This window comes from Ctenopharyngodon idella, chromosome 9, assembly GCF_019924925.1.
Source record: "Ctenopharyngodon idella isolate HZGC_01 chromosome 9, HZGC01, whole genome shotgun sequence".
Lineage (NCBI taxonomy): Eukaryota > Metazoa > Chordata > Actinopteri > Cypriniformes > Xenocyprididae > Ctenopharyngodon > Ctenopharyngodon idella.
In genome coordinates, this window is record NC_067228.1 from 30846854 (window position 1) to 30862839 (window position 15986).

The 15986-nt window shown below is 36.7% G+C and overlaps 1 protein-coding gene across 2 annotated transcripts in view; it reads left to right on the plus strand.

Annotated features, from left to right (window-relative positions):
- Window positions 1–15663, plus strand: part of prpf40a (PRP40 pre-mRNA processing factor 40 homolog A) — a 31268-nt gene extending 15605 nt beyond the window's left edge. For both annotated transcript variants that reach the window (XM_051905930.1, XM_051905929.1), the window contains 16 exons: window positions 129–234; window positions 865–929; window positions 1028–1192; window positions 1901–2009; window positions 2962–3112; window positions 3235–3368; window positions 4919–5033; window positions 5372–5463; window positions 5549–5665; window positions 7098–7235; window positions 7376–7471; window positions 8112–8198; window positions 10130–10223; window positions 10345–10406; window positions 14857–14994; window positions 15081–15663. In XM_051905930.1, the coding sequence (XP_051761890.1) occupies window positions 129–234; window positions 865–929; window positions 1028–1192; window positions 1901–2009; window positions 2962–3112; window positions 3235–3368; window positions 4919–5033; window positions 5372–5463; window positions 5549–5665; window positions 7098–7235; window positions 7376–7471; window positions 8112–8198; window positions 10130–10223; window positions 10345–10406; window positions 14857–14994; window positions 15081–15170 (1759 nt within the window). In that variant the 3' untranslated portion in view covers window positions 15171–15663. The remainder of the gene's footprint in view (window positions 1–128; window positions 235–864; window positions 930–1027; window positions 1193–1900; window positions 2010–2961; window positions 3113–3234; window positions 3369–4918; window positions 5034–5371; window positions 5464–5548; window positions 5666–7097; window positions 7236–7375; window positions 7472–8111; window positions 8199–10129; window positions 10224–10344; window positions 10407–14856; window positions 14995–15080) is intronic.
- Window positions 15664–15986: the final 323 nt, after the last annotated feature.

The following is a 15986-nucleotide window of genomic DNA, read 5'->3' on the forward strand; positions in this document are numbered from 1 at the left end:
GATTCACTTGAAAATGTCAGATTATGAAATTTAGCGTTGGGAATTTTGTGCCATATAGGACAAAATGCTCTTTTCCTTCAAAAGGTAAATTTTAGTTTTGTAATTTATTTTTATTTTATTTTTTGCAGTAATGATGTTTCTAAGGAGGAGAGACCTGAGCTAGTGAAGAAGGTTTACAAGTGGAACACAAAAGAGGAGGCCAAGCAGGCCTTTAAAGAACTGCTGAAAGAAAAGGTAATTTTTTATTTTTTTTGCTCTCTCTCCCCCCTGTAGTGAGGAGGGAGGTGTTGATATTCCGGCTGGGTGTTTCTAAATTTAGTGTGTTTTAATTTGGCACACAAAGTGCTCCTGTGAGAGCCGCGGCTGTTTAATTGCTGTGAGTGTGATTAGACTGGAGTGAGTGAAACAGAAGACGGTGGAATCGCACGCTTCACAGACCCCCGACAGCCTTTCAGAGAGACACGCTCATAATGAATGAAGAACTTTCTCTTTTGTGAAGTCAACATGGAGATCTACTTCTCCAAACCTTTTTATTACTCTATCTTTTTTTTTTTTCCTCTCCATTCTGCTACTTTGATGCCCCTCTCTGTGGACGTCCATATAAGCCTCTCAACAATCACAAGAGATATCAATCTAATTATCTATTCAGGTCAAATAAAATCTCTCAAATTCTACCTGATGAAAAATGTCTCTATTATTAAATGTTATTTAGCAAATCTAAATGAATTTCACCTTCCATTTGGAGTTTTTCCAACCCTAACATTTTTACCAAACATATCATGCATCGAGTAACATAATTTTAAGTCTGGTGCTGTAGTCGGCGACGAAAAGTAACTTTCCATCTTTATCCCTCCATGTAACTAGGGTGTTTCCTCCAATGCATCATGGGAGCAGGCAATGAAGCTGATAATTAACGACCCTCGTTACAGGTATCCAAATACTGCACAGCATTGTCATTTGATAGCGTTTACATCCTGTGCACTGCACTGAAACTCGTATCTCTTTCCGTGTGTGTGTTCGCATGCAGTGCTCTGCCCAAGCTGAGTGAAAAGAAACAGGCGTTCAATGCTTATAAAGTCCAGACAGAGAAAGAGGAAAAGGAAGAAGCCAGAATCAAATACAAGGAGTCTAAAGAGACTTTCCAGCGCTTTCTGGAGAACCATGAGAAGATGACTTCAACCACACGATACAAGTGAGTGTTTACAGCTGTTTTGATGATGCAATGTTAACCAATTCCCACAAAAAAATAAAAACGTATACCTCATACTTAAGGTTAAGGAGTTTTGAACAAACACCCTAGCAACTGCATATCAACACTCTTAAACACTCACTCAATGCCTTGACAACCACCCATATCACCCCAGCATCATAGTGTTTTGCAGTTTTGCATGCACAAGCACTACTTTCTTTCTTTTTTTTTTTTTTTTTTTTTTTTTTTTAATCTAGTATTACTATAAACAAGGTTACTGATTTTTCAGCTCTTTGTTCTCTTTATCTGTCATTGATTCAGAGCAGTTGAACTTTACTCTCCCACTTACTTAGTTGATTAAAATCACATCAGTGTTGTCATGGTGACGTGTTGGGAGGTTTTGGTGATGTCACTAAGTTAAATTATGTTATTGGTGTAAATCTCACTTGTAATCAGGCTTTAAATAGCAGTGTTGTTTTTCGTGTGTTCCTGTCTGCACTGTGCCATAAGGTCTCATAGATACTCTCCGTTATTAATTAGTAGTTATATGATGTTAAAATGCTGTGATATTACTGCCCCCTACTGACTAACTTTTGAACTGCAGCAATGTATGTACTCACACACAGATGAAATTGTGCTTTACAAAGTGTTTTCAAAAAAAGTTGTGTTTTAAGTAGAGGTTGTTAGTGAGTAAATGTGTGTCTTGTACAGGAAAGCAGAACAGATGTTTGGCGATCAGGAGGTGTGGTCATGTGTTCCAGAGAGAGACAGGCTGGAGATCTATGAAGATGTGCTCTTCTATCTGGCAAAGAAAGAGAAGGTTTGATAGACTGATTCTGGTTATCACTGCTATTTCATATTCATATTTACACTAATAATCTAATAATCTACTAATTATCATTTTTCTATTTAACAATTTAAATGTTGATATCTTGCTCACTTGGATGCTTTTCAACTTGCAAACTTCAATTATAAAGCAATAAACCAGATATTGCTGTTCATTACAGTGATTGAGGGATGTTGTTAGGTGTGATGTGATGTGAACACATGGTAGCTTATTATGTTTATAAAACTTTAGCAAAAAGAATACGATAACATACACATGGTCTAGAAGTAATTTAATTTATTAATTTACTAAATAATTTGTCAATTTTTGTTACATTTTAGATTTAAAATTCACATGATTTGTGATCACTGGTGTGCATATGAGTATTTCTTGGTACAACCAATGCCTTTATATTTGAGACCTTTTTTTTTTCTTTTTTTTTTGAATGCTGAAAATGTGCTTAAGTGTCATGAAAATAATGCCACCTATAAACAGTACAAAAACTTAGTTTCTGAAATCAGTTTGTTTTTCATAAATGCAAATAATACTTTATTTTTTACTATTTATTACTATATATATTTTTATCTATCTTGTGATCAGAATTTAGAGTCGTATCTATTGTGTATCTGTACACTTTTTAATCATTAAATATTTATTAAATCAAATTTGAAGTAAAAATATTTTGGCTAATTTTATTTATTGATTTTACCATATATACTATTTTTATTACTATAAATTCTGATCACAAGATAAATAAAAATATATAGAGTCATATCTATTGTGTATTTGTACACTCTTCTTAAATAATGATTAAATATATTAAATAAAATTTGAAATAAAAATATTTTGGCTAATAAATTTGCTCAGTTGCCCTCCCGATGCATATAAGATCTTGTCCTGTCTGCAGCCTAATATTACTTGATCGTGACTCAATGCTTTGTTTTAGGAACAAGCCAAGCAGCTGAGGAAGAGGAACTGGGAGGCGCTGAAGAACATTTTGGACAATATGGCCAATGTGACATACAGAACTACGTGGTCTGAGGCACAACAGTACCTGCTGGACAACCCCACATTTGCTGAAGACGAGGAGCTACAGAGTATGAACGCACACACACTGTACAGCCACCTCCACATGATGATGCTTTTAACTTGCATAATGTGAGTGAGTGTGTTTGATATAGACAAAGCTTTTATCTTCCCCTGTGTGTGTGTGTTTTAGACATGGACAAGGAAGATGCGTTGATCTGTTTTGAGGAACACATCCGTGCTCTTGAGAAAGAAGAGGAGGACGAGAAACAGAAAACTCTGCTGCGAGAGAGACGCAGACAGCGCAAGAACAGAGAGGCCTTCCAGGTGACACATGCGCGCACACACACGTGAATGTCCTGGTTTGTCCGCTGCGTCACCTGTCCAGGCCTGTTAATATGAAAAGCTCTCACCTTGATTAATTGGAACTTGATGCTGGAATATCAATAAAGTCTGTGATGACAGATGATCTGTTTGACCGAGTTTAAGTTACTGCAGGTCATTGTGCCGTGAGGGAGACAGAATGCTAAAGCATTACTCGGCGTTATTAACACTCAGATACCCACTGGAGTATAAATATTTTTTAAAGCTATTAATTGATAACTATTTTGCACTTTAATATGGGTTCAAACTGCATACAACAACAGCTTGAACTCTGAAATCTGTCAGCAATCCATTTGGAACAAAAATGTTTACAATTTAAATCTCCCATGTCACAAAGACCAGGGTTCCCACACAGTATGGAAGAGTATGGAATTTGATTTTAGTATTTTCTGGGTCTGGGTAAGTATGGAAACATACATGTTTCCAGACTATTGCCCTTACTCAGTTCTCTAAAATATAGAATTGAGAATCCTAAAAAATTAAACGTATCGTTTAGTGATCGTTTAACACGACTGAATGAAGATGCATTCAGTCAAGATGCATATTTTCTTTATGCAAAACTGCTTGTCTTTACTATAAGCAAGACTCCTTTGAATTGTACTGTATACTGAATATAATTCTGATAATAATGTAAAATAATTTTATATGGGTGAATACTTTATGGGTGAGGACTTGGATGAAGTGATAATGCCTTTTAAGTGAAATGCAATTATTTCATTAATAAATTTATAGTATAGGAAATATTAGTATATTCTATACAGTATAATGCCATTATTTTGAAAATAGAAATGTGGCCAATGACAATATTATTTTAAAACTTATATGGATTTAAAATATTTAAAATGTATGCAGTCAGTGAAGGTGTGAAGTGTAATTCTGTACTTCAGCATTGCCGTTTTAATAAAATGCAGTGCATTGAACTTGTTTGGGTTACGGCAATAATTTAGCAACATAACAGCATACATAGTCAGAATGTTAATACATGTTAACAGTTGAATTTTAAAACCATTCATCAGATGTTAAATATGGTTTGAAAAATCTACAGAGAAGATTGAAAATTTGAATCTGGAAAAGTATGGATTTTTTTTTTTTTTTTTTTTCCTAAATGTGTAGGAACCCCGAAAGACAACATGTCACTTTACTGACACTGTTATTTACTGGTTTGGATTGAATTTAACTTTATTTTTGCACTAGAAAGTAATTATTCTATGTTAATTTTATCTCAATTTTCATAATGTTTAGTGATGACACACTCACATTCAATCTTACTGGAAAGGCTTCTTAGAAGTCTTAGTTTGTGCAGTTTGAAACACTTAAGTTAATACCAAAAATATATATGTGCATAAACATTGTTTTTTTTTTATAGTCAGTGGATTCCAATTTTTAAGGTTGAAAAAATAAAATTTACCATCAGTATTAATCCTTTGTGAAGGACAACATTATTGGCATGGTTGTAAAGTTCTGTGTGTGTGTGTGTGTGTGTCTGTTTCCAGAAATTCCTGGATGAGCTTCACGATCATGGGCAGCTGCACTCCATGTCTGCCTGGATGGAGATGTATCCAACCGTCAGCGCTGATATCCGCTTCAACAACATGCTGGGCCAGCCAGGTCTCTCTCTCTCTCGCTCACACACACACTGAGCGTGGCAGGCTTTGATGCTGATGAATAATACATGTAAAAGGGTCCTGTCCTCATTTCTGACTGTCTCCATTTCACCAGTACAGTCTGTGAACTCCACATGACTCTGATACATCAGCACTTATAAAATGGGCAGTTTCTTATTTTGGGCCCTCTAAAACAAAATAATTGAATGACGAATAAAAAATCCTATTATATTATGATTATCTATGATAATTATTATTTAATGCAATGCTATTGGATATTGGTGTCTTTTATTGTAAAAGTGATAAGCTGCTCAACAGTGTTGTGCTGTGTGCATTTTTTAGGCTCCACCCCTCTGGACTTATTCAAGTTTTACGTGGAGGATCTGAAAGCTCGTTACCATGACGAGAAGAGAATCATAAAAGACATCCTGAAGGTGAAAGAGAGAGAGAGACTGACGATCAGTGTTTATCAGATCTGTGCTGAAGCACTTGACGAATTGTGTGAGTGTGTTTGTGCAGGATAAGGGCTTCCTGGTCGAGATCAACACAGGCTTTGAGGAGTTTGGCTCAGTGATCAGCTCTGATAAACGTGCCACCACGCTGGATGCAGGAAACATCAAACTGGCCTTCAACAGTGTAAGCAGACTGCCTTGCTGTACATTATTCAAATAAGCCTTGTGTCTAACTAAATTTTAAGGCAACAAATGATGCTTTTCATCCAGCATGAAGGCAGGTAGGGAGGCCAAGGTAGGGAGGCCCAAAATTTGAAGACGTATACTTCGAAGATGTATGAAGATGTATACTTCACAGAAAAGGCAATCCCAAATTTCGGTCAGTGTTGCTAGGGTTAAGGTTTTCATGTCAGATTCATGCCATGTTAAAATAGACACAGGTAGCATTTTTGGGGGCTACTTAGAATTTAAAGTGGCCTATAAAAAAAAAAAAATTGCAGATGTTAGAAAAAGAAAATGGATTAATAATTAAGAGTTGAGAATTTTAACCCATATAATGGTTTACAATAAAGATTTCTCTCCCAAATATTTGCTGTTCTTTTGATCTTGTTATGCATCAACGACAAATCTACATAAACATTGAGCAGCAAAAACTGTTTTCAACATCAATAACAACTGAGCACCAAATCAGAATATTAGAATTATTTCTGAAGGATCACGTGATGCTTTGTCATCACAGGAATATATTACATTTTAAAATACATTAAAATTGAAAACTGTTATTTTAAATTGTAACTTTTCACTATAACTGTTTTACTGTATTTTTGATCAAAATGTAGCCCTGGTGAGCATACGAGACTTCTTCAAATACGTTTAAAAAAAAAAAAAAAAATCCAAACATTTGACCATTTCTGTATATTATGAATGTGAAAGACTATGGTGTGTTAAGAACATTTGGAAAGGAAAATAAGCTTAAAATTATAGCTTAGACATTTTTGGATGGCTATATGTGTTCATATATCAAACGTTTTAAACATGTAAACAAAAAAAACATGTAAAACCTGCCTCAAATTTTAAAATTGAAAATGAAAAACAAATAGTAGGAGAATTGAAATCACCCAAATGTAAAATAGATTGAGTAAAATCAGAGGAAAGATAAATAAATAAATAAATGTATACGCAAGTACAATAAGACTAGTTAAAACTGTTCATATCAGTTCATGGTGTATAAAAGCAACGCTAAATGTGTTTTTAGAGTCCCCTGTGTCAAAAGTATTTACATAATGATATTTTATTTTATTTTTATTTTTACTTTAGAGTATGGCTTTTTAGGTTAGCTATATGCTAGCATTAAGCTATATTTTCTAATGTAGTTTATGTGCTGATTGCACTTTCACTGTGTGAGCTGCTTTTGTAGAACCATTCAGGTCAGTCTCTTATGAGGTTTCATTTCAGTGTGGATTCTGTCTTGCCTGTGTAGACTTCAAAAAGAATGCCAGCTCACTAGAGTTTGGAGCAGAGAACCAGTGTGTTTAGTTCATGTTTACTGATTAATGAGGTGATCGTTCGTATTCATTGACTTGTGTTTGGTTTCTTTGTCCTGGTTCTGCTTTTAGTTGCTCGAGAAGGCTGAAGCACGTGAGAGGGAGAGGGAGAAAGAGGAGGCCAGGAAGATGAAGAGGAAGGAGGCGGCGTTTAAGAGCATGCTGAAACAGGCCACGCCCCCTCTAGAGCCCGAGGCCACATGGGAGGGAGTATGTCACTCTATTGCAATAAATATGAAAAATTATGTGGTTTATCTATTAGAAGTAGAATCTATCTGAACTGGATCCTTATGATGTATTAGTCTTCCTTACTGATCTGGTGCGAATGATGTGTGTTCATGCTAAATCAGGTACGAGAGCGGTTCCTAAAAGAGCCTGCGTTTGAGGACATCACTCTGGAGTCTGAGAGGAAGAGGATATTCAAAGACTTCATGCATGTACTAGAGGTATAAAAGAATTCTAAAAAGTTTTTACCAGACTTCACAAGACAAGATTCATATGTACAAGATTTGACTTGAGAGTGGGTGTTCATTTTTCCTTTTATATCACATTCACTCAATGTACAGTTTATTATTTTTCTATTTATCTATTTTTCTATTAAGATTTTTTAACATCGTCAGCTTTCTTTAGTGTGTAATGTTGCAGTTTGAAAATTAAAAAGGCCAGCAAACCACAAAGTCATTCCGAAGGGAGTTATTCTCTTGAGTTTACTTCCTGGGAAGAACATGTCACAATATTCCTTATTTAAATATTGCGGTTGACCGATCACAACACACTGGTCCAGCTGACCAATCAAAGCACATCGCACTTTTAATAACTAAACAGAGCATTACTGACAGAATGGGAAGTGAGGTGCTGCAACTATGTCAAATATGGGAAAAATGTTTGAACAAATTAAGCATGAAAACCAAACCCCCCCCCCCCCCACACACACACACACACACAAAAAACCAAACAAAACAAAAACAAAAAAACAAGACTTAATAGGGCATAATTTTAAAAAGAAAATTCATCTTGGAAAGCCTGTCAACTAATTTGAATCAAGAATTCAGTAATTCATTGGTTATGTCTGTGATTTCTTTACAGCATGAATGTCAGCATCATCACTCAAAGACTAAAAAACACTCCAAGAAATCCAAGAAACATCACAGAAAACGTTCCCGATCTCGATCAGTGAGTACTCCCTCTAGCCATCTCATATCATACCTTTTGTGGGAAATATGTCATTCTGACATTGAAATAGGCCATTCATGTGGCTTTATATGAATGTATCCCTTGAAAGGAACTGTCTTCAGGAGTTTTGATGGCATTTTCTTTTCGTCTTACCTCCATATTATGGCAAATGCAGTGGTGTTTAAGCACAGTGCTGCTTTGTGTACAGGGGTAACCGCTCTATTTCTGCTGTTCCATACGCACCACCGGCTGTCAGAGTGAATTTGCATTTTCATTCAGCCCATCTGCTGTTTTTGTTCTGACCAATTAAATATAAAATGCCTAATTTATGATTTTGACTTTGTTTTTGTCAACTTTATTATTTGAATTGTAAAGTTGTTAAATCATTTTAACAGGCATTTTACAGTTTAGGGTGTTGTTAACAAAAAAAAAAAAAAATTGCTAACCACATACTGAATTCAGACTAAAAAAATGTATAGCAAAAAATAGATAAAATGATTTAAAAGCTAGACAAGCACAATCAGACGTTTCAGCACATTGCTTTCTTCAGTGCTCACATTACAACAAACATTCACCCTTTTCTTTGTAGATCACCAATTCGTGATAAATCAGCTGGATTCAATTAGCAAGAGTAGAGCTCCAAGAGATTATGGCAGTTAACATGGACAGGACAGGACATTACAAATATACAACAGCAGCAAATAATATATAAATTGCATTTGTAATATTTATAAATACTATAAACGATACAAAGAAACAGAGTTAATATAAATAAATAAATAAATAAATAAATATACACACACACACACAGACACACAAACAAATCACTAAAGTTGTAATTCTTTGTTCATACCATCAGGAAATAGTCAAGTTCAAAAATCCTAAAGGCTTCCCTTTGTAACAATTTCTTGTCTCTATCTCCGCCTCTTATATGAGGTTAAATCCTCTCAATGGCCAGGAACTTCATGTCAGACAAAATGTCTGGCTAGCTTAAAATGATGATAAATTGGAGATGTATCATCCTGTCTCCTGATGGCACTTGTGTGTTCAATGATTCTTGTGCATAATTCACATGTGGTTTTACCAACATGTAACAAAGAACATGAACAAATAATAATATAAATCACATATGTACTCTTGCAAGTGATCAGTTGTCTAACCTTGTATGTTTCCAATGTATGAGGATGTGTAAATGATTTAAATATAACATATTTAGAAAGTTAACATATTTTGGAAAGTTACCCTGGGCATCAACAAAAGTAGTCAGAGAGGAGATGTAAGTATCCGCATGAACAAGTTTATCCCTTAAACTAGAGCTCCTAGTGAAAACACAAAGTGGTTGATCATTAAATTCATTCAATAACAGGAGTGAGGCTCACTCTGAATAATGTGCTGACTATAATTGGATTTAAAGACACATGAGAAAATAAAGCTGCTCACCTCTTGTTCATCTAAAGTACGGACTTTCGCAAGTGCGGTATCAAGCCACTTATTGGGATATCGCCGTGACTTGAAATCTGCATACAGGGTCTGGACTTTGACTTCAACATGCTTTTTCTAAGAACAAATACGATGGAATCTTAAAAACTGGCTATAAGGTAACCCTTGTTTTAAGGATGTTGTATGAGCACTCTTAGCATGAACACTATTCTTTTCAGGTGTCTTTTCTATGAAGAGAAGAGACAATTTGTTCATCAACAGTTGATCTACGACAATCCAAAAAATTGACATTAATTGACACAAATTGACAGTTTCCACTGCTGATTCTAATAAATTATGAAATTAATAAAGACTTTAAAGAGTATTAAAGAGGCTTATTAATGAATATTATTTGCGTTAAGATCTGGTTCAGATTTCGCAGGTATGCATTTACTCAAGACACTTTCTCACACATCCTCCTAACCTGTGTCCTGTGTGTTTGTTCACGGAAGGGCTCGGAGTCAGAGGATGATGAGTATCACTCGAAGAAGAAGAAACGTTCAACATCTAAATCACCGTCTGAGCACTCTTCCTCTGGGGAATCTGGTCAGTGTCGTTTCGGATCGATATCAGTGTCCTGCACAGCACATCAATACTGAATACATCACAACCGTTTAACAGCAGTCAGAGACTCTCAATGATAATCATGTGATATTGATCTTCACAGAGAGAAGTTACAAGAAATCTAAGAAACACAAGAAGAAGGGAAAGAAAAGACGACACAAATCAGTGAGTAGAGAAGACACAAACTTCTTTTATACTTTATCCTTGTGTAGCCACTGACTCAAGTCATTTGAGGATGAGCCTGACTACATTACTAAATTTCTTACCCACAGACAAACATAGCACATCAGTGTTTGTTTAAAAGTCTTAAGGGCTGTTTACACCAAGGACTTAATGATAACAATAAAGATATTCATTCTAAAAACCGTTCTAAATATAAAAGAATAGCAGAGTCCCACACAACTATAGCGATGACAGCACAGAGAAACAATATTGTTGGAATCACTTTCAGAATGATTTTTTTTCCAGGTGATGAACAAAATCTTGACAGCCAATCAGAATCCATCCTGTTTTATAGAGCTCAAGCATTTAATATGACTTTAAAAGTCATTACTTTTTACTTCAAAATGAACTGAGCACTGAGAACTGTTGCTGTTACGTTGTACTTAGGTTTGTGCAATATTTTGCTGAGCATGTTTTTGTGCTGGTACCTTGACTGTCGTGGACAGCTGAATCCCGAAGCTTTTCCCGTACTCTGTGCAGTGGACATTTTTACTTTTATAAGGGCAATCTTTTCTAACTTCATTAGATGTGTTGTCTTTTGTCAAATTCTTACATTTTAATATGAAACCCACATCAACAAAAGCAGTCTTTGCACTGCAGAGGTGTAAGAGTTACGCTGCAGATGCATTCACATGTTTAATACAGCTCAGATATACAATTGCAAAGTAATACTATGAGATTGTTTTAAAAATATAAAATTTTGAATATTTAAAAATGAAATTATTTGTAAAAAATGCAATATTTTTAATATAAACCGCGAGTAGGTGACAGCAGGCCCTTATCATAATGAGTGCTTAGTCATTGAATCAGTCATTCAAATGATTTTTTCAAAATGGCCGTTTTTTTTATTCATCCAGAAATAAAGGCACTGTCTGTATTAATGGCTTATTGAATCATTTACTCAAATGATTCATTCAGAAATGCAGATTCAGAAACGAAACACCACTGTGTGTTGCTCAGAGCTCCTGCATTGTTTGGAACCATTTCTGTTGGCATTCTAACTATTTTTTACTAGGCTACATCATGTAGTAATTGTTTTTTTGCAAAGTGAGTGATATACTCTGTCAGATCGCACTTCATGAGACTTCATGAGACTTAAATCAGTGTTTTCGCTGAGTGGTCATTTGAAATTTTGTAGTTTAACATTGTGTTTTGTTGTAATTAATGGTACTTATAGTACTATTTTAGGTAGTACTGTTTTGTATAGTGTATTTAAACATATAAATAGGACGTTAATTGTATTAATATTTGATTAACTCTTTCCCCACCGTTTTTGAAAAAAAGTTGCCAGCGGCAGCATTTTTTGATCATTTTCACAAAAGTTCCATTCCCCCCAGAATATTTTGTTGTATGAATATCTGAACATGCAATACATCAAAAGAAAGAACGTACCCTCTACTTTTAAACAAAAAAACTTTTATTCTAGCTTCATGCATTTTTTTTTTTTTTTTTTTTTTTTTTTTTTTTTTTTTTATCAACACTTGAATGTGGGTAAGTTTCATAAAATTTGCTGAGAAAATCATGTCTGGATTAGATTCAAAACTATATTTTACATATGCATCTGCTTACATATGCTATGGCTTGTTTGTTTCTTCACCTGTGTTTTGATCAGGAGATTCTGTACTCTTTCAGAAGTTGCGTAATAGCGCCCCCTACCGTATAACAGTGAAAACACGGAAAGCCAGAAAATTCCGTCAATGGTGGGAAGCGTTATCTCATAAATGATGGAAAGTTCCATCAGTGGCGGGGAAAGAGTTAATAATTAAAGTCGAATCAGAACCAGCAGTGTTAAAGGATTAGTTCACTTTCAAATGAAAATTGGCCCAAGCTTTACTCACCCTCAAGCCATCCTAGGTGTATATGGGAGCTTTCACACTGGCAGTTTAGTTCGAAACGGGGCACGGTTCGCATGAAAAATCGCTAATGTGAAAGCTGTCATGCGAACGCATTGGGGTACCGAACCCGAGACTACCTGAAGGCGGTGGTCTGAGTTCGGTTGCACTCGAACTGTGCCGTGGTTCGCCTGAATATGAAAGCAACACTGATTCGGGTGCGTACTTGTTCAGGAAGTAAAGTAACCTGCGCATCCGTTTTAGCCGATTATAATATATTTACTAAAATGAAACGCACGTAAGAGATGATAGTGTTGATGAATTACCTTGGATTCGAGCAGGAGTGAGCCTGCAGTGCATTTGCGCTTAGCGAGTGCAATCAGAGTGACAAATGAATGGTAATCAGCTGTCTCCTCAATAGTCGATAGTCTGTTTGCAAGCAGCGGAAAAACCATCTACATGCAGCGCACATACAGTAAACGCAAGTGTCGTTTACTCTGCTGCAAATGATAGCCCCAAATGAATAAAAAACACAATTTACTGACCCGCTTTCTGTTTTCTATCATGCGGCGTGCATGTCTTTGATGACGTAAGATGAACGCAAACGTGCCAGGGTTCAATAGAATCAATTTGAGTGTGAAACCAGACCAACGCTGCGGGGGGCACCGGGAACAGTTGCGCCCGGGCTCAGAACACGGCAAACAAGCCCAGTGTGAAAACCCCCCTTTCTTCTTTCTGATGAGCACAATCAGAGTTATATTAATACAGTATCTCACAGAAGTGAGTACACCCCTCACATTTTTGTAAATATTTTATTATATCTTTTCATGTGACAACTCTGAAGAAATGACACTTTGCTACAATGTAAAGTAGTGAGTGTACAGCTTGTATAACAGTGTAAATTTGCTGTCCATTAATGTCTAAACCGCTGGCCACAAAAGTGAGTACACCCCTAAGTGAAAATGTCCAAATTGGGCCCAAAGTGTCAATATTTTGTGTGGCCACTATTATTTTCCAGCACTGCCTTAACCCTCTTGGGCATGGAGTTCACCAGAGCTTCACAGGTTGCCACTGAAGTCCTCTTCCACTCCTCCATGACGACATCACGGAGTGGTGGATGTTAGAGACCTTGCGCTCCTCCACCTTCCGTTTGAGGATGCCCCACAGATGCTCAATAGGGTTTAGGTACCCTCAGCTTCTTTAGCAAGACAGTGGCCGTCTTGGAGGTGTGTTTGGGGTCGTTATCATGTTGGAATACTGCCCTGCGGCCCAGTCTCCGAAGGGAGGGGATCATGTTTTGCCTCAGTATGTCACAGTACATGTTGGCATTCATGGTTCCCTCAATGAACTGTAGCTCCCCAGTGCCGGCAGCACTCATGCAGCCCCAGACCATGACACTCCCACCACCATGCTTGACTGTAGGCAAGACACACTTGTCTTTGTACTGCTCACCTGGTTGCCGCCACACACGCTTGACACCATCTGAACCAAATAAGTTTATCTTGGTCTCATCAGACCACAGGACATGGTTCCAGTAATCCATGTCCTTAGTCTGCTTGTCTTCAGCAAACTGTTTGCGGGCTTTCTTGTGCATCATCTTTAGAAGAGGCTTCCTTCTGGGATGACAGCCATGCAGACCAATTTGATGCAGGCTGACCCCCCACCCCTTCAACCTCTGCAGCAATGCTGGCAGCACTCATACGTCTATTTCCCAAACACAATCTCTGGATATGACGCTGAGCACATGCACTCAACTTTGGTCGACCATGGCGAGGCCTGTTCTGAGTGGAACCTGTCCTGTTAAACCGCTGTATGGTCTTGGCCACCGTGCTGCAGCTCAGTTTCAGGGTCTTGGCAATCTTCTTATAGCTTACGCCATCTTTATGTAGAGCAACAATTCTTTTTTCAGATCCTCATAGAGTGCTTTGCCATGAGGTGCCATGTTGAACTTCCAGTGACAAGTATGAGAGATTAAAGGGGTTATTAAAGGCCTTCTGAAATGAAGCGATGCGTTATTAAAAAAAAAAAAAAAAAAATCCATATTCATCGTTATGCAGTAAAATATCTAGCTTCTGCCAGACCGCCTTCCGTATTCAACTTACGAAGAAAGTGTAAAACTCTCGGATGGCTTGAGGGTGAGTAAAGCTTGGGGTAATTTCATTTGAAAGTGAACAAATCCTTTAAATTCCTTTCCATTTAGTAATAAGGGATGTTTTGTATTTGTTGAAGATGAATAATTAAATTCTGCTTTATAAAGACCCCAGAAAACTTCAATTATAAATAAATCACCTGTTAAGTCTTTCTTCATCATTTACTGATAAATGTCTGTCTGTGGGATTGAATGCAGTGTATTGAATATGAGTGTGTATTATATACCCAGATGCTGTCAATTGAGCTTAATTTGTATTCAACCATGGACTATTCCTTAAATAGTGTTCAATTCCATGGTGCTACACATTTACTCACACATTCATTAAACACAAGTTTTATAAAGTGTATAACTTTAAACAGCTATTATAGGATAATGAGGAATATGTGGAATATCACACTTTGTCTTGCAGGCCTCTCCCGAGTCTGAAGGGGAGAAAGAGCGGAAAGGAAGAGAGAAAGAGAAAGATAAAGAGAACGACAAATCCAGAGGGAAATCACGTGGAGAATCAAAACAGAAATCCCCCAAAAGAAAGAGTGCAAAAGAAGAGGTGAGCGATCATATCGGAGACAGCGTCTGTATAGTCTCATTTACTCGCACCCAGATGTGATGTCAATCTCTGTGTCTGTCTCTCAGGGTGGATGGGATACATCTGGCAGCGAACTGAGTGAAGGAGAGCTGGAAAAGAGGAGACGCACTCTCCTGGAGCAGCTCGATGCACCATAAATCACTCACTGTCAGTCTGTCCGTCTCTGTCTCTCTGTCACTTGCATTCCTGTAATGTGTTTTGCATCCTTTTGGAATGTGCTGACAGAATATTGATGAGCATCTGAGTGTTGGATACTTGGCTGTGAATTCATTGACTGTCATGTAGTCTCTCTGACAGGCAGTATTGTCTGAACATCAGCACTCTTCTTGATCTGGGCGGCATGTTTGTCTTTTGTAACATTATTTTCAGAGGTTGCAAGTGTTAAGTTGCCTTTAACTGCAGAACCTTTTTTTAGGTAGTTGTATATTTGTTAATGCCAATAGTTTTAAACATCACTGATAAAATGGAAAAATGACCAAGCCTACATAAAAACACCTATTATTCAACTTCAGATTAATCTGTAAGATTGTCTTTGAAAGCCATTTTGGGAAAACAATGTTATCAGTATGAAAAAAATTGTCTGCAGCGTTGTTTTCAACTTGAATTTTGACAAATAAACTTTAAAAATGATTTTTTTTTGTTGTTGTTGCCTTGTTCGTACATTTACTCAACTTCAGCATCCCTTCAGTAACTTCAGATGTCCTTTGCATGAAGCTAGTTGAACAAACTCTTGAGTTTCAGAGTAGGTTTAAAGTTGACAAATCCAATCTGATTTAGATTGAGTCTCAACATTTGCTACAAATGTCAACTCTGCAGTGAACAACCGATCATGAAACATGGACTCTTGTAATTCTCATGGACAAGAAGCGGATTAAACTTTCTCCGTGTAATTCACTTTGAAGATTTAGGGTACGTTTACACGACAATGATGTACTAAAAACAGAAAGGTTTTT